The sequence below is a fragment of the Elaeis guineensis genome, chromosome 1 (assembly GCF_000442705.2).
Source record: "Elaeis guineensis isolate ETL-2024a chromosome 1, EG11, whole genome shotgun sequence".
NCBI classification, from domain to species: domain Eukaryota; kingdom Viridiplantae; phylum Streptophyta; class Magnoliopsida; order Arecales; family Arecaceae; genus Elaeis; species Elaeis guineensis.
In genome coordinates, this window is record NC_025993.2 from 169,324,107 (window position 1) to 169,347,194 (window position 23,088).

At 39.6% G+C, this 23,088-nt stretch overlaps 2 protein-coding genes across 2 annotated transcripts; both read left to right on the forward strand.

Moving 5' to 3' along the window:
* The first annotated feature begins 1,625 nt into the window (after positions 1-1,625).
* Positions 1,626-5,561, forward strand: LOC105060316 (putative disease resistance protein RGA3). The gene has a single exon (XM_010943982.4). The coding sequence runs from the start codon at positions 1,957-1,959 to the stop codon at positions 5,194-5,196; it is 3,240 nt and encodes a 1,079-aa protein (XP_010942284.2). The 5' UTR covers positions 1,626-1,956; the 3' UTR covers positions 5,197-5,561.
* An 8,476-nt stretch (positions 5,562-14,037) lies between these two features.
* Positions 14,038-22,852, forward strand: LOC105060181 (probable WRKY transcription factor 32). The gene is made up of 4 exons (XM_010943790.3): positions 14,038-14,505; positions 17,249-17,952; positions 18,039-18,197; positions 22,253-22,852. Exons 1-4 carry the CDS (start codon positions 14,203-14,205, stop codon positions 22,692-22,694), a joined length of 1,608 nt encoding a protein of 535 aa, XP_010942092.1. The 5' UTR covers positions 14,038-14,202; the 3' UTR covers positions 22,695-22,852.
* Positions 22,853-23,088: the final 236 nt, after the last annotated feature.

Consider the following 23,088-nt stretch of genomic DNA (forward strand, 5'->3'; position numbering starts at 1 on the left):
ATAGTTCCCGAAGCCGACCTCGTACGCAGTGGTCGACCCATTTGCGAGGTCTTCTTCATAAGTCTGAGAAGTCTTATACTCGGCTACTGTCTGAGAAGCCACCTCTTGAGCTCGAGTCTATGCTGCTGTGGCCTTCTCCTCCGCTTCCCGAGCAACTCGCTCGGCTTCCTCTGCTTCTCCCTGACCTCAATCATGGCTATTTCGGCCAGGTCTACATCTTTCTTTAGATCAGCAAGCAATTCGAAGATGCTGACAAGTGTCCTTCATCTAGGTCGAACATTTTCTTAGCCATTCGAAGCACCACCGGCAAGATTTTGCCACGTAAGCTTAATCTGCAAGCAATAGCTCAAAGCCAATCTGCTCATGACATGTAATCGACTATCGGTTAGAGAATCGACAGTCGAATCATTTGATCTTCCGTAATAAATATGGAAGATCTTCTTGCAACTTGCACCATAACCACCACACATCTTTCGAAATGACAAATCAATGGCATGACTAGCAAAATAATAACGAGGGTGCATGTTTCACGAAATGACAACCGCCCCTTTTCATGATAATAATAAATATGAACAAAATGACGATCGAAATAGTGCTAAATTCAAAAAACTCTCATTGTCCAACCAATTATGCCATTCGGACACGAGAGTTGGGAGCAAGTGTTGGGACAAATATTCAAATATCCGGACAACCGACTAAGATGCTGAGTGATTAAAAATCCACTCGGCTCTTTTCCTACTAATCCAAGAGAAACAATCATCGGCCATCTTTGAATATTGAAGATATACAGACCACTACCAACCAAGTTGGAATTATCCGACTATGGACTTTGCTACGCAACCGGCCAGACATACTCGGCTCACTACTGAACAAGACTACAGAATATTCCACTCGATCTCTTGTCGAATAGGGGCAGTTATAACCTGCCTTCCAAAAAATAAGGAGGGAATAACGGTCATTTGGCCACGACACAAACATGGCCAACTACCTATAACTGATTTAGTAATTCCCACGACCCATGATGTACATAATTTAATCGATTACTCCCACATTCTCTAAATTCTCAAAATGGAAGTTACAACTGCAGGTCCATCTCTATATAAAGGGAGGTAGGTGGAGGAATAGCGTAAGCTAATTCTTAAAAAGAAAAGCTATCATTTTGGCTTCTATCTATTTCCTAAACTCTGACAGACTTAATCATTGAAGAATCTTTCATTGGACAACCATCGGCCAGCGGACTTGTCTTGCAGATTCTTACACTACCATAACCAAGGCACAATTCTCGGTTCCAAATTGAGAAACTCGTTGGAGTTTTGCAGTGACAAAATCCATTAGAAAGTTGTTCTTATATCCCAAAAATTTCTTACTCTCATTCACTCAAACTATTTCTTTTATCACTCTATTTTGTTTATCTGTAATTCTATAGTCAACTGAGAGACAATGATAAATGCCGAACCATGCCACGAGGATGTAAGCTAAATTGGTAGATTGGATTTTTTTCACACCTAATTCAGTTTGTGCGGGACCATCCATGAGTTGGCTACAGGTTCCAAGTGAAGATGAAGATTTTAAATAATTTAGATACCCGTTTTCCTGTTACCAAAAAAGATACACGTTTCCTGAAATTGGAGCCGATTACACGCCGATTGTCGAATCTAATTCCTTAGATGGGCCTAATCTAGATGGAACCGCAGCGGATTTGATTTGGTCGTATCCAGCTCCAAAACCCGACAAAAATGTAGTTAGTTAAATATCAGGACTTAGCTGCCCCAGCCTTCCCATTGGCATGTTGGAAATTTCCTCGAATATTCCACCAAATTCCCGGCGTTTACTTCGCCGTCGGTCTTCGCATTCTTCCTCGAGCCAGCAACCAAGATAGAAGCGCAAATCCTTCGCCTAGCGGCCTTCTCAAACTCCACCAATTTCATCCAATTAATCTCCAGTTCTAGCACTCTAATGGCAGAAGCCGCGGCCGTGTCCGCCCTTCTCAGAGTAGTAATGGGGAAGCTGGCCACCGGTGCGTGGAAAGAGATTTCCCCGCTAAAGAGCGTCCAGAGACACATCAAAAAGCTTCAGAGCACTCTCTCCACCATCCAAGACGTCCTCGAAGACGCCGAGGAGCGATCGCCCCACGAGAAATCTCTCCGCAACTGGCTGCGCAAGCTCAAGGATGCCGCCTACGATGCTGACGACGTGGTCGACAAATTCCACATCGTAGCTCTCCGACGAAGGCGGCGACATGGAAAAGTACGCAAACTCTTCTCTCCTTCCCTCTCTCTTGCATTTCGCTTTCGGATGGCTAAGAAAATCAAGAAGATTAGGAAGAGATTGGACGAGATTGCGGCTGAGAGATTCAAGTTTCATTTGAGAGAGGGGCCCGTTTCCGATAGGCGGGTTGAAATCGGCCATCGGTTCACGAGTTCGGCGGTAGATGAGTCTGAGGTTTATGGAAGAGATGAGGATAGAGAGAAATTGGTCGATTTGTTGGTCGATACTGGTAGCGACAAGGAAGTCGTCGTAGTTCCACTGGTCGGCATGGGAGGTCTCGGCAAGACCACTCTTGTCAAATTAGTTTATAATGATGAGAGGATTAAGCGGCACTTTGAGCTTCGGATTTGGATCTGCGTCTCCGAAGATTTTGACGTGAGGAGGCTGGCAAGGGCGATGATAGAATGCGTCACTCAAGAGGATTGTCGTCTATTTGAATTGGAAACCATGCAGCTCCGTCTCCGATCACTCCTGCAAGGGAGGAAATTCTTGCTTGTTCTCGATGATATTTGGAACGAGAATGAAGGGAAGTGGGATGATTTCAAGTGCTTGCTAAAGGGCTGCGCACGTGGAAGCAAGGTCATTGTAACTACACGGAACGAGAGAATTGCGGTGATGATGGGTAGCATAGCTCCATTCCAATTAAAAGGTCTGGGAGATGATGACTGTTGGACTCTGTTCAAGCACAAGGCTTTTGGAACGGGGAGAGTGAAGGAGACCCCAAGTTTAGAAGCCATTGGAAAGGAGATTGTCAAGAAATGTGGAGGAGTGCCTTTAGCAGTGAAGGCTCTAGGAAGCCTCATGAACACTAAAAGAGATGAAGCAGAGTGGATAGCTATCAGAGATTGTGAAATTTGGAGATTACCACAGGAAAGAACGGAAATAGTTCCCGCCCTAAGGTTGAGTTATGATCATTTACCATCTCGGTTGAAGCAGTGTTTTGCATATTGTTCATTGTTCCCAAAAGATTACGAAATTAGGAAACATGTGCTAATTGAGATGTGGGTAGCAGAAGGTTTCATTTCATCGATTGATGAAGGGATGCTTGAGGAGGATGCCGGTAATGAGTATTTCAATATATTGCTCTGGAGTTCCTTTTTCCAAGAAGTCACGGAGTATTTAGATGGTAGGGTAATAACATGTAAGATGCATGATCTAGTCCATGACCTTGCTCTATCAATTGCAGGAGAAGAATGCCTGACCATGGAAGTTGGAAACCAGAAAAATATTCCTGAAAGATGCCACTATTCATCATTAATTTGTAATGAGATGTCATTAACAATTTCAAAGTTCTCTTCTGAAGCAAAAAGGCTAAGGTCATTCCTTGTGCTGCAGCCAGGTGATTATTTCTCCCATAGTCGCAGCCCTGCAGAGGTTCCTGAAAATATGCTATCTGCTCTAACTCATTTGCGGGTTCTCGATTTGAGTGGGTGTAGAGTTAGAAAGCTTCCTGATGCAATTGGCAAGCTGGAACATCTGAGGTTTCTTGACCTGTCAAGGACGGAGGTTGAATCTTTACCAAACTCTATCACTCGCCTACATAACCTGCAAACGCTGAACCTTCGAGACTGCAGAGAACTGCATCAGTTACCTAAAGGAATAAAAAACTTGAGCAATCTTAGGCATCTGGATATATATGGATGCAAATTGTTGGCCCGAATGCCCTCGGGAATGGGGCAATTAAGTAAGCTCCAGACATTAACAATGTTCACTGTGGGTGAGGATTGTGGGAGTACCTTTGCTGAGCTGCAAGGCCTGAACCTAATAAGAGGTTATCTCGAAGTCAATAATCTCCAAAATTTGAAGAATCCTGTAGAAGCCGGGAAAGCTGAATTGAAGGCAAAGAGGGGGCTGCGAATGTTGCAATTAAACTGGAAAAGAGAGGCAGATACAGGGCCAAGCGAAAATGTGGAGAACGTTCTAGAAGGCCTCAAGCCACACACTAATCTGGAGCAGCTGGAGATAAAAGAGTATGGGGGCATCAATTTTCCAGCATGGATGACAGCAATATCACCATTGTCATCTTATACAAGTCTGGTCCAAATCATACTATCTTATTTTAAAAGATGCACGCATCTTCCACCATTTGGTCAACTTCCATCACTTAAACTTCTACTTTTAATCAGTTTTCCTGCTTTGAGGAAAATCAGCACCGAGTTCTATGGCGACACAGGCACTTTTCCCTCGCTAGAAAGTCTTCAATTCATGCACATGCCTAATTTGGAGGAATTGCTGCTAGCAATACCTGGAAGAGAGACATTCCCTCGCCTCACTTATTTCAGAGCCATAGGCTGTCCCAATTTGACAGCACAACCATCCATTCCATCCTCAATCATGAGTTTGGAAATACAGAAATGCAAAATGGAGCTATTGTTAGCTGGTGACAGTATCGGGCTGGGTTCATCGCTCAAGAAACTGGTCATTTATAATTGTAGAGCACCATCACCATCCTGGTGGAACAGGCTGCAGTACCTCACGGCCCTTGAGGATTTAAGAATTGATGGATGTGAAGATCTAACTTGTTTGCCAGAAGGCATTGTGCGGAACTTCTCTTCACTTCGGATCATGACCATTGGCAATCACCAAAATTTGAGCTCTTTAGGGGAAGAAGGGCCGCAGCAGTGCCTTCTTACTTCTCTCCGTCACCTAAAGATTTACAGATGTGCCAGATTGTCTGCATTACCTGAATGGCTGGGTGGCCTCACATCACTTCGGCGTCTAGAAATCATAAATTGTCGCAATCTAACAAGCTTGCCTAATGGGATACGGCTCCTCACAACACTCCAGGATCTCAGCATCAGATTTTGTCCTGTTTTGGAGCGTCGATGTGAAAGGGGGAGAGGCGAGGACTGGGACAAGATTGCACATATTCCATGCATTGATATAGGGTTAGCAAGTGCTTCAACTTTAGAAATGGATGCATCTTGATCACCTGATACTGTTGTCTGCTGAGTTCTGACAAACTCTTCACCTCACATTATACTCGTCTGCAAAGGTAATTTGTTTCTTGAGCATTGGACAGATAGCCATTTGATTGTATGTTGGTGTGGACAAGATCATAAGAGCTTCTCAGAGGCGTTATAGGAAGATTATGCTTTGTGCTTTTTGACCATGGGGCATTGAGCATCTTTAATCAGGGTTCTTCTTGTTGCTTTATCAGCTTCATTGAGATCTTATGTTTTACTAGTTCTGTCTTATTTACCATGTCGGTTTAATTTGTTGGAGTATCATTGCTTAGTGAGATCTGCTACACTCAAGATTGAGTTCTATTATCAGAATAATCTTTCATGCTATTTTTTGTGTGGCTGGATTTTTTTGAAATCTGAACTGTATTGTTCAAAATATTTTCATTCAGTTTTTACTCTATACATGTGGTCATTATATTGTGCCATATATCAACTGATGGATAGTTCTTTCCTTCAATTATTGAATAGCTCATTTTTTTTGATAAAGCTGTGATGCTGTGTCATGAGTAATGTTTGAAAGCTAACAACAAATATTTGTTTTCATCAGTCAGTTTCTATGGATATTTATACAATTTACTGTTATGTGATGGTCCAATATAATATACCTGCTTAAATTCTTTTCTGTGCTGGTAAAAGAGAGTATTATTGCTACCAAAGCAATCCTTCTTGCTTTTGAAAGTGGTGCTGGGCTCAAGCTCGACTTCCTTAAAAATTTTGTTCTTTGTATAAACATGGATGATGGTGAAGCAACCAGAATTGCTACTATAATGAATTATAGGGGAGGTACCCTTTTTCACAAAATTCAGGTTGCGTATAATTGGCAGGAGGCTATGTACAGTATTGGAAGCCCCTTCTAGAGAGGATTAACTCTAGACTTACTTTATGGAGAGAAACTTCTGTAGGAGGAAGAATGACTCCAGTTGTTGTAAAATTATATGTTAATTACAGAAAAATAAGAGATCTTGGACGTTTTGGATGCTGGAGTCCATGCATCTCTTTTTTAATAGCCCCTTGGATGCCGGAAATAATGGAGGAAATGAGCGTTCTCTCTCAGACGAGTCAAATACTCATTTATGACTCTAATGTGTTATCTGTCTATAATATTATACAGCATTTCTGTTCATTTTTATCATAAATGACCACCTATGCTCTGATGTGATTTTGGGATGTCTTGTTTCTTTCTTTTTTCTTTGCGATGATCATTTTTCTTCTGAAGACTCAGTTAGATGTCTGAAACCCAGAAGAATTCCCCCCACATCTGTGCTTTATATGGTGAATCTTATGTTAATAAACAATGACATGCTCAGGAAATTTCTGCAGTATAATAGTTACTTTCGACATCCATCGGAGATATTTTTCTCTGTTCTTCCAGGGGCTTCAGCGATGAATGACTTGGCAGAAGAGACAGCTTCCTAAAATTAAGCTTTTCTTTCGAAAGTAGGTGCATAGCTGAGGAAGCAAATTTCTTCAAATATTGGTATCTTGAGTTTTATATGTTGCTGATCAGGGATATTAAACGTTATCAGCAGACATGCATCATGAGAGATCTAATATTACAAAGGAAAATTCTCATTGGTGGAATAAATTGCAGGTGCATCTTTGCACCCTTCAATCTTCATCAGTAGATGAAACCAGAGTATGTACTGCCGGAGAAGATCCAATACAAAAATGCCGATCCCACTATTCTCGAACAGCTCAACGCCGGATTAATTTTACTGTTATTGTATGATAGCACAGAAACTGCTCTAGTATGCAATATTTATTATTTTTCATAGGTGATAGGCACGTGCTTATGTTAAATCTGCATGTCTGAATTAATTCCGGCAACCCGAATGCCGGGAATGGTCCATGCTGACTACAACCAAGTTTACATTATAATTCCTGTAGTTAAGCAAACCTTTATGCAATATTTTTATTCTATAGGGAGCCAGCTACGCCTGTGCATGCTTGTGCGAAGTTTGAAGTAGATTCGGCAAGCCGCACGCCGGCAGTAGTTCAAAGTTTAAGCTTTGTACAACAATAAAATGTTAATGCTACTAAAAATTGCCGGTACGTACTTATGTTTCGAACACCCAGCTGAAATTTTGCATTAGAAAACGGTGGAGGATGGGCCTCGTTTAGTTTATTCTAACTTCCGCCAAGCCTTTTTTTTAACAAAAAAATAGAAAACCAAGATATTAGTGTGCTCTCCAACGAGCGGCAAACCAAACGCACGAAGCCCAAAAAAACATTTAATAAATCCGCCTGCTTCCACGCGTTGATCTCCACGCTTCGCCGCCGCCGCCGCCGCTGCAGCAGCAATATCAAAGGTACATAACTAACAAAATGAGGCGTCGTTTCCGCCACCATTCTCCTCCAAAACTAATGGCGGACGGACTCGGCCTCCGTTCCCTCGTTATCCATCTTTCCCTCCATGCGGTCCCGCTCTTCGGCGCCGAATTCTGCCCCGAGAGTAGCACCGCCATCGCCGGCTTTGAGGCGGAGTTTCTCCATGCTCCAGCACCATGTTTCGGCAAGATCCGCGGCTCCGGCCTCGTGCGGTGGTGGACCGCCGACGTCGACGGCTTGGATGACCTCATCACCGAGTTCCCCGTCTCCAGCCAGTGACTCACTCGGACTTACCGCAAGGAGACCTCACCGTCCATCTCGCGAACCACACGTGGGACCCGTGTCCGTTTCTGCCGTCTGGGACGAGTCCACCGGCTCCGACTTCGGCCACGTCGTCCTCGCTCAGCCGTCTCCCAAGAAACGGGTCCACCGACAGCCCACGATGTTCGACAACTGCCGGTCTCTGTCGCCGAGTTTCCGCGCCAGTGGACCCTCGTGCGGGAGGCACCCTTTGTCGAGATTGGCCACGAATCGGCGGTGGGGTGGCTCTAGGGTCGTCGTCTCATGCCGACGTCGATCGCCATGGCTGGACTTACTGAAGAAGGCACGCCATTGACGACAACTCCATCAACCAGCACAGTAAGTGCTCGCTGAACAAGGATGGGAAGGTCGAGGGCGTGTGCCTGGAGGATCCAATCGTACTGGATCAGCGAACCACACTGAATTGGTTTACGACCACCAGAGGGATGGCATCTCCTTTTTCCGGCACCGGCGTCCCCTCGACTCGTGTCGCCGGATGGAAATTAAAAGTTTGATGTGCCTGTGGACAAATCCAAGAACATGACTGCGAGTGGGCGTGGGAATCGATCCGGCCGTCCGACGCTCTCCACCCATACCACCTTCCACAGAACCATGTTGGTCCCCGACTCGCAGCTTATAGATTCATCAGCCTTAATTTATCCATCACGACCTTATCATTGCCGCTAGGAAAACACCATTGAGCATGGATGGCTTCGGGAACCCTCGTAACCCTTCAATCGATCTCTACGTCGACAAGAAAGAAGCTCCGCTTCTGAGAGTCGAAATGTGATGAGTTCCAGTGACATTCTCGATCTAAGCAGGGCATGATATAGCATTCTATATTACATTGGATTCCACCGGTGGAAAGCCAACTTCTCAGGTGTGAGGTTATCTGTGCTGGTGGACCGGGAATTAAGGTCATTAATTTAGCGAGCCCGACAGAGTTAAGTTTGGTTGCCCGACAGGGATTCGGCCAGCCAACTTTTATCACCAGCCCTTTTATAGGAAAAATATTGGGTGAAAAGTTCATGTGGTCGATGACTGACTTGCTGATGTGTGAATAACAGTGTTGTATTGGATGATCAGCAGGTTACCTTCTTCTGGACTTTATCAGATAGCAGCTCGAGCAGAGAAGCGAAGTGGCTACCTTGCAATTGGGTTCGGAAGTGGAATGGTCAACAGCTGTGCTTCTCTGGGTTGGATGGAAAATATTTGGACATGTGGAGCGAGAACGTACCGAGTTGATGCACAGGATGCATGCAACCTTCATGTAGTCCGAGGATAAGTGTGTAAGACTATAATTGATCCGACCACTCCTTTAAAGGTTATTTGGGCAGTGGGTGCCCAGTGGTCAGAAAACCAATTTAGTGAGAGGGCCATGCATTCGATTATGAATGGAAGGCCTGTCCCGGTTTTGTGATGCAAGGATCAGCAGAGGCTGGGCAGGGTTTGCGCTCAGTTTTATCTGTTTATGGGTTCATGATGCTTAATGTTGCTTGCGGTATCTTTTTTTCCAGTTGAATACTGGCTGCAAGGTACTTAAAGCATGCGAAAAGGGATGGATGGTTCCAGCTTTGCAGCGCTCTGAATGAGCTATATATTATGTTTCTTGGCATTCTTTTTGCAGCTGCTGAGCTCCAAAGGTTTCTAATTAGCTCGATACATGTTAAATTTAGTGTGGTGGCTGTGATAATAGCTTGGGCACAGTCGATATAAATGCCTATCTAATATCTATGAGCTAAAAGATTGGGCAATGGGAAGGCTGCTTCTTCGAAGAGGGTAATCTGGGAACACATTCATGTTAACACTGGCCGGTAGGGTTGCTATGATAGTTGGAATAGTTTCATGAAGAATTGGGGGCAATAGATATGACAGTGCAAGTGCAAAAGGGCTTACTCGGGCTTTGATGTTATGGGTTCCGGTTTATGTATCTTTAGTTTTCTGCTTGGAAAACTTGGAAGTGGGGCCAAGAAAGGATCTTTAGTCTTTCAATGGCAGTTGGGTGTTGTGGGAAAGCAGGGAGGAAGATGACTCTTTCAATCTATTGCATCCGAATAGAACAGTTGCTAAACCGGATTCTCATCCATCTGGAAGGAGCTTGAGCATCTTTAGAGTAAATACATTCCTTTACAATCGAAACAATGGTTGGCTTTTTTTTCTGGTACAACAATGGTTGGCTTTTGTGATTTTGCTTAAACTGGGAATCTGAAGCTTCGATGATACCGATGGCATAAAGTAGGCTGCAAGGGAAGAACATGCAAGTATCATCATGCCATGTAGTGCAGATATGGGATGACTGCTTGCTAGTTCATTGTTGCAGGATCTTGCACGGGTGCATCACATATTTAGGTAGCTTTCTAACAACAAGAATTTTGGCATACTTACCAGGTTTATATACTCAGCCCATCATACGTGACCTTAAGGTAAGGTTCTCTTTTTGAAGCTACGAAAACAATCTGCTTGTACTATTTTTACCAAGATGGCTTCAGATTTTCCACGTCCTTTAATTTGATTGCTTGTACTCTGGCATTTAAAATCATTTTCTGACAAATATTTTCTGGATCATATCCCATTTCATATTATGCTTCTATACTCTTGCTTCCATGCAGTCCCTGTTCAAGTTTGAGAAAAGTAAGCTGTTTTTGTTATATTTTATGACTATTTCTTTACTTTTCATCCCCACCTAGTGATGCTCTTAGATATGCATTCATCTCTTAAATAACTGTAACAAAACTGTATCACTTTATTGATTGGAAAACATGGTAATTTCTTTTCTAGTATTCTATGTACTAGTATAAATTGTAGTATTCAAGTTCTCAATTTGCATTTGATGGGTGCTAGATGACAGAAATAAGAATTCTACCTGAAACTGTGTTTGACTTTCGTGAGTTATACATGCTTTGGGGCCTCTGTTTTAGCTTATCTTATGCAAGCACGGATTTCATTTGGATAACTGCTTGCATATATATCTTGGAGAATTTACCATACTTTTATCTTGTGGTTGAAAGTGCAATCTCAAGCTATCCCTTCAATTATACCGTCCTATGCTTTTAAATTCAATATCACATCCTATTTCATTGATGTGTCGATACTTTCAATGCGTGAGTTTGGGTGTGGTTTATTTTTGCATGAACCACTGTAAGAGCAAATTTGATTATGGAAAGCCGGGTGATTGAATGTCTGGCTCGAGCATCCTGAGTAGACTGTGTATCCCATGGTATGTTCATCTCATCTGAATAACAATCTATGTGTTTGTGCAATAGCCAATGCAGCTTCAAAGAAAAAAAAAAAAAAAAAAAGGAAAGAAATGAAGGATAATAGATCCAGCATGATCCTCTGTTATTTAGTATGTAACAACAACTAAAAGATGAACAGCAAAATGTTTGTTTTTAACCCTATTTGAAATGCCGGAGGTGAATAGGTTCACAATATGGTCACCACAAGGAGCCAAATCTGAGGATGACGTGTTTATCGCTCCTGTGGATGGAAGAGTGAAGTTCGTTCGTTAAAAAGGAAAGATTTTTGGCTTCACCTTGTGATCTATAACCCGGCGACTGAGAAGAGCCACAATAGTTTGTTAGAGCTAAAGTTGATGTGGTCTGTTTTTTAATCTTATAAAATAAATTTTTCATTTGAGAAGAGTTGATATGATCCTATGAGGCTATGACTTCCACAGCATTAAAATATTTCTTTCATTCCATTCTTCAGTGCTGGTTTGATCTCTCTGTTTTTTTTTTTTTTATCCAACCAGCTGACATTATAGAATCAGAGTTGTTTGGTAACGCAGAGTGAGAAGTGGGACTAATTTCCAAGACAAGGATATGTGAAATTGCAGTGTGACAGTTCAATCAGTTAGCCTGTTCTCAAGGAAGTATGAATAGAATTTCTCAACCAAAAAGATCTCTTTGTTTTCTTCCTTGACTAAAATAGATCATTTTTTCATCGGTTAAAAGTTTCTTTTCTTTCAACCTTTTTTTTTTTTTTTTTTTGGTGGCTTTCTCAGAAGATGCTGCTGCAATGAAAGTCTCTTGGATGCAAAAGGTAGGCTCTGCTTACAGACTGGCTTTTTTTTTTTTCCCTGCGTCCTGTATTGAGATTGAATTGCATACATGAAACCTTGCTAGAAGCATCAGATGGTGCAATAATAAGATGGTTTTGTATACTAGAACATGCCAGAACTGATAATGTTCTTATTGAGTTAATGCCAGTCTCAATAATTTATTGATTAGTGAGGCTTGTGTCACATGAACTGCCTAGTGAATTTTTGGATATTAATAACGAGAGAATATGCTTGTTTACCTTTTGATGTATCAGAGCCACTGTGCTCCTATGCGCTTGTACCACTTTGTATTAAATCATTGTTCTCTAAACACCCCAAAGGACGGGTGTTGGAGCAAAGCAAAAGTGATCGAGTGTGAATGATGATATTAGTGACACTGTTATATATGCATATATAATGATCTATATGAGGTCATCATTGTCTTATAGATAAATTATTGCATGCACTGCCTCGCTAGTGCATGCTACCAATCTTCGATATCATGTGGGTTCCATTCATCCAACATTTATCTTAATAATTGGCCCACACCAATCTTCGGCTATTGGTGTCTTGCACAACCATGCTGGTGCATGCAATGTGCACTATAATTTTTCTTCTCTGATATTGAAGCATAACGATAGTTCAAATGAATAATGCTAAACTAACTAGTGACTCTTTCCCAGTTGTGTCTGTATATTCTGTCTGCAGCATGGCCCTCCATGCAAGCACTTGCCCCTCATCTTGAAGGTGCTATTTGGTAGGAAATGATATTTCACATCCCAGTGATTTGAGTTAGATGATGTGATCATCTTATTTGATATTGCAAAATTTTATCCAATAATGAAAGATCTAATTATAAATTTTGTGATAGTATCACTGCACAATGCAGTGATGCTATCACCACACATATCCTAGGTAATAGCACATCATCAGGTACTGGTGATGTACTGAAATTATTTTGGGACAAAAATATCTCTAGTCAATAAATTAGGAAGAAAATAAACATCCTCCTCTTTTTCTATAGATATCTATCTACTAGATGTGTTTTTTAATTTTATTAACAGATTTAATTAAATGATATAAATATTTTTTATTTATTTATTTGATACCTATTTTATTTTTATAGGTAGATATAGTAAATTGGCATGGATGGATCATACTGAATCCTTCATACTTTTTTTTCTCAATTTATTTTGATGGGCTAAATCATTTCTAATAGACAGTCTTGATATTGATTGTCAAAATTGACTAAGTCTAGTTAAGTCTAATTATATATAATATTATCGTAATATCATTTTAATAAGTTCATCAAAATAAATACCTATAATAATAAATTAATAAATTAATTAATAATATTATTATTATTACTGCTATATGTTTTTGTGAGGAGTTATAAATGAAAAATATTTAATCAAATTATAGAGTAATTATTATGTATTAATATATAAGACTATTTATGATATTTTATGTATTATCATTATTATTATTCGATGATATACCAAATACAGTAAAATTTTATTTCCAGTGATATTCTAATGGTATATCAAATACGGTGATTATATATTATCTCAGTATTTATACATCATTTCAGTATTCATATCGTTTCAGTGATCACATCGTTTCAGTGATTATATCATCGGTGATAAATCAAATGGCACCTAAAAGATGATTACTTGGGTGCTAAAATTCTGAACGATTCGTGTGATATTTGTTTGTTACATGATGCTTTTTAACCGTAATATTAGGGCGTTGTAACTTGTAAGTCCTAATATTTAATTGGGTTTGACCGCAATCTGAGTTCAGTACGCTCCTCCAAATGGATATATGTCAGGAGGTCGTAAGATTTCAATTCATGATAATTTTGGCTTTTTCAAAGTCTCGTATTCATCTCCGCTCTTACGCCAAAACAAAACAAGACAACAGAAATGCCGAGGCAATTTGAAAATGGGGTCCCTGTAGGTCAAACCCAGAAGACAAACGGCCGTCTCTGCCATCACCCAACCCGTCAGCCACCAGAGCACTTTTATCCCCTCCAGGTCCAGGGTCTCCTCTCCTACTAACGGAAAACAAACCGCCGTCAAGCTTCTATTATATTCCCGGCCCCCCAAAATCCACCTGGTCAACACCAGTCCAAAGATCACATGCCCTGCCCCCCTGGTTCCTCTCTCTCTCTCCAACCCTCCTCCCAAACGCACGAAACCCACTCTATATACTTGAACTCATCCCGCTTCGTTTCGAGGGTCCGGGTCGCCGGAGAATCCGATCCCCGCTCCCTTTCCCCTGAGGCTTCGGGGAGCTCCCATGGCGGAGGAGCCCGGCTCTGGAGCTCCGGAGCACGACAAGGCCGTTCGAGAGGGGTCTACGGAGAGCGCTTCTTCTCCTCCTGTTGCGGCCGAGGGAGGTGATTCCAAAACCCTCGCCCCTCCCGATTCCTCCTCCCAACCTGGCGGCGATGGAGGAAGCGCCAGCGACCATCGCTCCTTCTCGCAGCTCCTCGCAGGGGCCATGGCATCGGCGACGGCGGGGAGCACCGGTGCCGCCCCGTTCCTCGCCGTGCCCGTGGTCACCATCCCCTGCTACATCGCCCCCGCTGCGGGGCTCACGGTCTGTGTCTCCGATTGCTCTTCCGACTCTTCCTTTCTTTCCCCAAATTCTTTGGTTTCAACTTCTCACCTTTTCTCTATATTATTTTATAATTTAGAACAGTATCTGCTTGGTTTTTTTAACAAGAAAAAAGAATTGCATGAAAGCTTGTGCTGATATGCGTTTGTTATTGGAATTGGAGATTATTTATATATAAATATAAAGATAATTGACCAAAACGAACAAGAAAGTTCTGCTAAGAAAGCTGACAAGTTCAGTTTATACCAAGGAAAATAATTTGGAGCTGAGACTAGGTCCCGAGACCCCCAAACGCGGCATTCAAAAGAACAAGTTGGACTGCTGCACGAGAACCTTCCTTTTGCTGGAGTTATCTCTAGACAGTTGTTGACTTGCTCTTTTGCTTGTGCTTGTGCTGGTTCTATTGATTCTTCGTGCTGTCCCATTGTATTTATGTGATAAATATGTTTGTTTGTCGCCTAGGAATCTTATCTATTGAGTAATGACAAGGAAGAAGATATTAGCTTGTCAACTCATTGATCCAATCATGCAAACAACATGCTACAGCAACTAAATCCCAAGAATGTCCGACCATGCTAACCATTTGAAAGTCTCCAAGATGTGCAGAGTAAGGTTTAGAGTATCTCATGTTGTGTTTGTGCCTGCAAAAAGATGGCCTGACACTATTCATGATTAGCATGGAAAGATATACGTCTTCCTGAAAACATGCAACTAACATGCCAAAATACCTATGTTACTAAAGCAGTGGTTAACTTATACTGAATTTGATATTGATGAACTAGTATTTGGATGTCTCTCGAGCGAAAAACGTTGTTTTTGACTAATTATGCCAATCTAGCATCATATTTTTCCTACATATATGTAGCAATAGGCACCATCTCATGTACTTAAATTGAGATGGACACGACTCACCACCTTCAGCATATGTATGCTGCATTAAACAGAAGGGCAGATGAATGAAGGTAGATTTTGCACGCATGTGCTAGACATGAGGGTGCACATGCATATATTATAGGTACATAAGATGATAAACCTTATGGAAAATAATGATTAAATAACTTCTATGAAAAATTTATTCATATGAAAACAGGAATGTGGTGAGTTCCAATCAACTTATGATTTACTATCGTCAACTAGCTCATCCCTATCTAGTTCATTTGGAGAGCCTCCTTGATTGCTTCCATGTCGTTGATACTTATCTTGAATGATCTAGCCTTAAGGTGACTTCTGTGTTGTAATTTCATCTATTTCCGCAGCTTCATTCAAATGTAAAGGATAAAAAATATCAGGTAATTTACATAAAAAATATCAAGTAATTAATTTTCAGACCACCATAAAGCAAAAAAGGATTTCTTGCATAAATACCCTCCACAATTTGAAAATTGCGTAAGCATCCATGTGATTAGATGACATCCTCCAAACAAGTAATTTTTCCATATTATCCCTCCTATTTTATCCCTTCAAGGATTTATATATATATTGTTCTGAAAGTGCTTAATTACATTTTTAACAAGCAAGAAAGTAAAATATGCATATAAAATATTGGCAGAAAATTTCAAATATTTGTTTTAAAATATTTGAAAAATTATATATAATTGGGGGAAAAATAGGTAACAGACTAGTCAAGTTAACTTTTAGCCTAACTAAACTAAGGTTTGAATGTTAAAAAAAAAATGAAAGCAAGATGGTGGCAAGGGTCTAGCTGCAAATTTTAGACTTCTGCAGAGGCACTCATCAATTAAATACTTTCCAAAGAATAAACATTCAAATAAGAGATTATTAGGGGTATACAAGAAAAATTCCAGTAAGGGTTTAGCTTTCAATCTGTCTGAGTAGTATGATGATTAATTGTGTGGCTAACACATCTAATTTTAAATCAAAACTTCAGATCATTTGAAAGAAAAAGAAAATTTAATCTGCCACAAAAAGCTTCAGTGAGAAAGGTTAGCAAGAGGAGTTAAAATCTTGCCTGATTTAGGCTATACTACTATAATGAAAGGGGTGCCATTTATTTATAACAGCCTTTACACATTCTTATTTATTTATGACTAATGTCACTTCTTGTATAGGCTGATATTAAAGGAACTTGTTTAACTTGATTTTTAAGACGTTCATGTGCAAAATTCAGGTTTTTGATTGTAGGGCCGAATAATTCCTGATCATTTTGGATTATTGTTTGGCAAGTGCTTTTTGTCCAGTTATGTTTTATGTAGGAGAAAAATTGAATTATGTAAATGTTGCTGTCCCAGGTTGGATGGATTTAGAAAGGTCTTCTGGACCCAGGATTTATTTGCTCATGTGGAACATAAGTTGCAAATGTTGAGAAGTATTGTCAAAGTTTATTAATATTCAGCAATTATAGTGGATGTAGATCCTCTTGTTTAAAGTAAAATGCTATCCAATGCCAGGGAAAATATGTAAATACTTTTCTTTTATTTACCCTACGTATGACTGCAGCAAACAAGCAGGACTCTTAGTCACAGGTTCAGTTCACCATGTACTTCGTGTCACTATTCAATTCCCTTTTTTTCTCACTTTCATGAAATTCTGCATGTTGTTAGTTATCAATGTAGTGGCAAGTCAAATTGATGAGTGTAGGCCAATTTTGCTGCTTCCCTCTGAACAGTGTTTCTTAGTTCTTGTTGTTTGAAATACTCAAATTATCAAAATTTTGTATAATGGGATGTCTATAACTGCAATATATTCATTTTTGTCTCCTTTCCAGGGCCAGTTTGCAATGACGCATCAAGCAGTCTTGGCATCTGTCACAGCTCAGGCACTGATGCAATTGCAAAAAGCATATCCCTCATCCTCATCAGACTTCTTAAGAAACTCTGTACCACAACCTCAAATATCCAACATTACTCTGTTGCCATTGCAACAAGACCCATTGCTTGTAGCAGGGAACACTGCCTGTTCACCAGAGACAGAGCAGCCACCTCCATCTCACCAGAAACCTCAGTCTGCTTCTATTGTTGTAAAGACGAGCTCCGACGATGAAAAGACAGGCTCGGGTGATGATTACAACTGGCGGAAATATGGTCAGAAACAGGTGAAGAACAGTGAGAATATCAGAAGTTATTATAGATGCGCATATGCTGACTGTTCTGTTAAGAAGAAGGTCGAATGTTGTCAAGATGGCCATATCACTGAGATAGTTTACAGTGGTTGTCACAATCATGAACCACCTCTGAAAATTAGAAGCTCTAGGGAGAGAAAGGCAAAACGTAGTGCCCCAACTGTGGTAAATAAAAAAATAGATCTTCCAGGAGCAGAAATCAATGCAGCAGTTTCTTCTGCATCTAAACTACAACAGAGTTCTGGTAATGAAACCCTTGAACAACATTTACCCTGCTCAGATGGCCATGAAGGAGATTCTGCAGTGAAGACTGAAGAAGATCTTGGTGATAGACCAGATCCAAAGAGAAGGCAAGTAGTCAAGATATATTAATATTTTGACTGTTTAGTTCGAATGCTACAAATGTGCTTAAAAGTTTCTCTTCTTTGTAAAGCAGAAGCACTGAGAGCACCATGCTTGATCCAGCCCCTGTATTCAAAACTATTAGAGAGACTAAAATTATATTGCAGACGGCATGTGATGTGGGCCTAGCAAGTGATGGCTACAGGTGGCGGAAGTACGGACGGAAATTTGTGAAAGGAAATCCGAATCCCAGGTTTGCCACTTTTTCAGATTTATTATTTGGTCAATTTCCAATTTTTGCACATCCATCAACTAGGAATATGCAGCATTTGGTTGGGTATCAAATTATTACATGGTCTAATCAGTTAGTTTTGAACTACCAAAGTGGAAAATTGTGCTTTTGTGATTCTAATTGCTATCTTAGACCCAATATTTTCCTTAGAACGTTCATAAGTTGTTATAACTAACAATCTAACATGATGATTACTACTATAAGCATAAGTTTGTACAGATTGTTCATATTGGGGGCTTCTAAACCATGTATGCAGTTTACTCTACCCTCATGAATGGTGAAATAGTTCTTTATATGCCTAAGAACTGGATTTTAACATGCTATTGAGGTACCGTGCTCTCATTTATTGCTTCCAATCAATCTGCTTGACAATGACCTTAAAAATTGTTTACTAGAACATAATATAGTGTGCATATGCCTAATTTGATACATGATTGGTATCTTTCTCTCTATGCGTCACATAATTTTGGTTGCAGGAGTGTAAATGGGTCGAGTACAATTATGAATGACTTAGAGTTGAATACTTCCTATGTGTTTGTTAGTCTGGGACATTTGATTCAGAGTAGCTCCTGGAATGCTGTTTGATTTCTTCCCTGATCAATTTGAGGGCTCATTTCTGGAAAGAAAGAAAATTCAAGGACCTTTGCATGAGCATGTATAGAATATTTTCTTGTCATTGTGGTAATACATTAATAATAATTGCAGTCTAATTGAAGTAACTTATTGAGGAAGTTCAGTCCAACCAGACAAGATGTTTCAGTTCCTTTGAGCCGTATGCATGATACTATTCAGAAGAAAGAAAAGGAGGAAAGTTAAAAATGATTAAGTTGAAAGAACAAAGAACTGTTTTTCTCCAAGTAACTTAACAGCGGTCTAACAGAACCAGATTTCTTGCTAGGGTCTTATAGAGGTGTCTCTATGAGGAGAAACCCCAAAATGAGTTAAGTTTAGGGGTCTAGTAGTAGTTTAGGCTTTTCTTTTTCTTAGAGTTTTCTCTTAGGTTGGATCAGTCATGTGACTAATTCAGTTAATTTTGTGAATTTTAAGTGGTCAGACTCATATGAGTTTACCATTTCATCATGTTGCCTGTCAATGAGGACCAATAAAAATTAGGTGTTGATGCAAACAAGGGTTTCACACCCAAATTCAAGATGAAAACAGAAAGTCCGGATAAAGCCAAGATATTAGAGAAGGGAGATTAGAGCATGAAAACTACATATATTGAATCTTTCATATTTTGTATTTAAAAGGTAGCAAAAGAAGTGATTGGAAAATCTGAAGGCAAATGCTTTGAAATAATGAAGACACTCATATTACCAAAGCATTGTAAGGTGCAGATTCCAAAGCATATTAGTTGGATCAACTTCTCCATGTGAATATGAATAATATTATGGCAAGAAGAGGAAGGTCATTCCCAATCATCAGCTCATCAAGAAGGCTGACCTGGTACACACTCATGCATGCAAATATGTATCATTTCTGATTATGGACTCAGTTGAGCTAGTACCCTTTCAGTAGGATTGAAGTCTCAATTCTACCATTAGAAGATGAATAATCGGCCTTTAAAATCGAGGAATCACTTTAATAATTTCATAAATTGTTTAATTACAAAACTGATTTGATCTGTATTGCAAGTATAGCGTTCTTTAGAAATTGGACCAAAGTCAGGCTTGTTTAAATTAAAGATCACATTTTGGATACATTACTGGCCTGTAAATTGTTACATGTGAGAACATCTTGACGTTGTTAGTTCTTTTTTTTTTTTTGGAAAAATTGGAGAAGATAATTTGTTAAACTGTTAAATTTTTTTGAAGAAGTCTCTTTCAGTAGAGTTATTGGCCCATTGGTCCCTAACAGGCCTTGTGAGAGATGACGGGTATTACATTTTTTTCCCCCCCAAAGGTTGCTTTTGATGACCAAATTTGTTTTATTTGAGCTTATATCTTAGAGTGCTTTTAGGAAGATTTATTGAAAACCTACATACTTGAGCATGGCGCAACTCATGCACTTAGGCATACTGGTCACTCTAAAATGTTCATTAGTCCAAATTGGTGCCAAAAAAATATTGTTAGAATACCATTAATAAAACAGGAATAAGGTTTGTGTTGTAGTAAACGAAAAGGTAAATTTAAAATTTTGTATTGATCACCTTATTGAATACTTAACAAATATTAGATTGTTCTGGATTTATTTGCAGGGGTCTCAGTAAAAAACTTGTTCATACACTGAAAATTTTCATGGCAGGTTGGTCTTCCTGCTCTTTTCATTGCAATGTTGTGCTGGTATATGAATCAAAGTAGAAGTTATCTGGGAAGTGCTGTAGATTTGTTGCTCCTATCACCCTTTCTGTGCACCTTCTCCCTCCCCTCAACCCCTGCCCAAAAAAAAAGAACAAAATAAAAAAGAATCATTGACTTTTTTTTGTTATCGCAAATATTTTGCTACTTTTTTTCTGTTCTTAATGCAGTCGAGATTTAATTATTTAATCTAATGAATGATGATAGAGTACTAAGAAATAACAAGTCTCAACATACAGTAAATAAATAGATAGATAATAAAAAAATTCCAGATGCAAAAGGTTGCTGGGAAGAAGCTGCCTTGTCACACTCAAGGTTTCTAAGGTCTTGCTTCAGAACAGAGTAAGCCTTTGGTTGGCCATTAAAAAAAAATTAAAAATTAAAAAAATTAAAAAAAAAAAAAAATTGGTTCAAAGTTGTATAGAAGAATATCTTTCATTTCTTCAGTTGTCTCTTTGTGAAGGTTTCTTTGGTCATCCTGCATCAAGAACTTGGCTACACATAGGCACCTTGTAGTTTACAAATGACTTGAATAATTTCATAAGTTGTTTAATTACAAAACTGATTTGATCTGTATGACGAGTATAAGGTCTTTTAGAAATTGGACCAAAGTCAGGCTTGTTTAAATTAAAGATCAGATTTTGGATTTATTACTGAACTGTACTTAGGAGGTCATAAGTTGTTACCTGTGAGAATGTCTTGACAACATAAGTTCTTTTTTTGGAAAAATTGAAGAAGATAATTTGTTAAACTGTTAGATTTATTGTAGAAGCCTCTTTCAGTAGAGTTATTGGGCCATTGGGCCCAGACCAGCCTTGATAGAAATGCCGGATACCACATTTTGTTCCCCAATAAGGTAGCCTTTGATGACAAAATTTGTTTTATTTGAGCTTATATCTTTGAATGCTTTTAGGAAAATTTATTGAAAACCTACATACTTGAGTATTGGCGCAACTCATGCACTCAGGCATGCTGGTCCCTCTAAAATGTTCATTGGTCCAAATTGGTTGCCAAAAAAGTATTGTTGGAATACCATTAGTAAAACAGGAATAAGTTTTGTGTTGTTGTAAATGAAAAGGTAAATTTAAAATTTTTTTGTCGATCACCTTATTAATACTAAACAAATTTTAGATTATTCAGGATTTATTTGCAGCCTTGTTCATGCACTGAAAATTTTAATAAGTTGGTCTTCCTGGCCATTTCATTGCAATTACGTTGTGCTGGTATATGAATAAGAGTAGTTATCTGAGGAGTGATGGTAGAGTACTAAGAAATAAGGAGTCTCAATATACAGTAAATAAATAGATAGATAATACAAAATTCCACATGCAAAAGTTTGCTGGGGAGAAGCCACCTCGCTGCATTCAAGGTTTCTAAGATCCTGCTTCAGAACAGAGTAAGCCTTTGGTTGGCTGCTTAAAAAAAACAAAAAAAAAAAAAAACTTTGGTTCAAAAGTTGTATAGAAGAATTTGTTTTGTTAATTCAGTTTTTCCTATTTGTGAAGATTTCTTTCGTCATCCTGCATCAAGAACTTGGCTATGCATGGGTGCCTTTTAGTTTACAAATTTTGTCTCGAGTTTGAATTAGAACGCTTTAGTGCTCAACTCTCATTGCGAAAACATTATATGCATGCCAATGGTGCCTGCTAATTTATTGCAGTTTGTTTAAGCTATATAATCCTTTCCTTGAGCCTAATCCTTCTCATTAATGTGTTCCAGAAGCTACTATAGGTGTACCCATATTGGATGTCCTGTGCGGAAACATGTTGAGAGGTCTTCAGAGGATGCAAAATCTATGGTCATAACATATGAAGGCAAGCACAACCATGATTTGCCACCCCTAAAATATGGCAGCGATCCGCCTGATAGTGCTCTTCTTACTGCTGCTGCTGCGACTGCTATGACTACCAATAAGCAAACATCAAGAAATGATCCGTCATATGAAACACCCGCAACCAAATGGTTGCCTGATGTGGATGGGAAGATATTTAATGAGCAGGTTCAAGAGCTTGGAGGTGAGAAAGCAATAGAATCTGCCCAGACTCTTCTAACCATGGGACTAAGTTCAACTTCAGAAAGCGTTGGCAGTAAAAATTCGGGAGGTATTCAGCAGCCTCGTTTAAATGGGAACTATGCAGTAGTGCCGGTCGAAAACTCGTGAATTGAGAGGTCCATTTAGTTTGTTATATCATTCTGTTGTATTTTCTTTATTTTCACTCCTATTGGATGCCTATGTTCTATAATTATACTTTGCTGTCTGATGCAGTTGTTGAGGTGCTTCTAATTTTCCAATATCAGATTACAAGGACATTTTTTCAACTGTATTCGTTCCGAAAGAGGAGGTTTTTTTTTTTGGGTAATCACCCCATATTTTGATTGCGACGTCTAGCTCTATAGCCTATATATTGTTGTTAAATATGCAATTACTGCATCTGTCACATCAAACCTGACTGGGTAATGTACACCGTTGGGGCTCTGGAGGGTGTTACCTTCTGGTCGTAGAACGATAACATGCAACCAAAGAAATCGTTTGGAATGTCAGGCTGGTGTTTGCC

Coding starts and splice junctions, on each gene's coding strand:
- LOC105060316 (XM_010943982.4), top strand. CDS start 1,957: ATGGCAGAAGCCGCGGCCGTGTCCGCCCTTCTCAGAGTAGTAATGGGG.
- LOC105060181 (XM_010943790.3), top strand. CDS start 14,203: ATGGCGGAGGAGCCCGGCTCTGGAGCTCCGGAGCACGACAAGGCCGTT. Junction 14,506..17,248: donor CCCCCGCTGCGGGGCTCACG/GTCTGTGTCTCC, acceptor TCTCCTTTCCAG/GGCCAGTTTGCAATGACGCA. Junction 17,953..18,038: donor AGACCAGATCCAAAGAGAAG/GCAAGTAGTCAA, acceptor TTTGTAAAGCAG/AAGCACTGAGAGCACCATGC.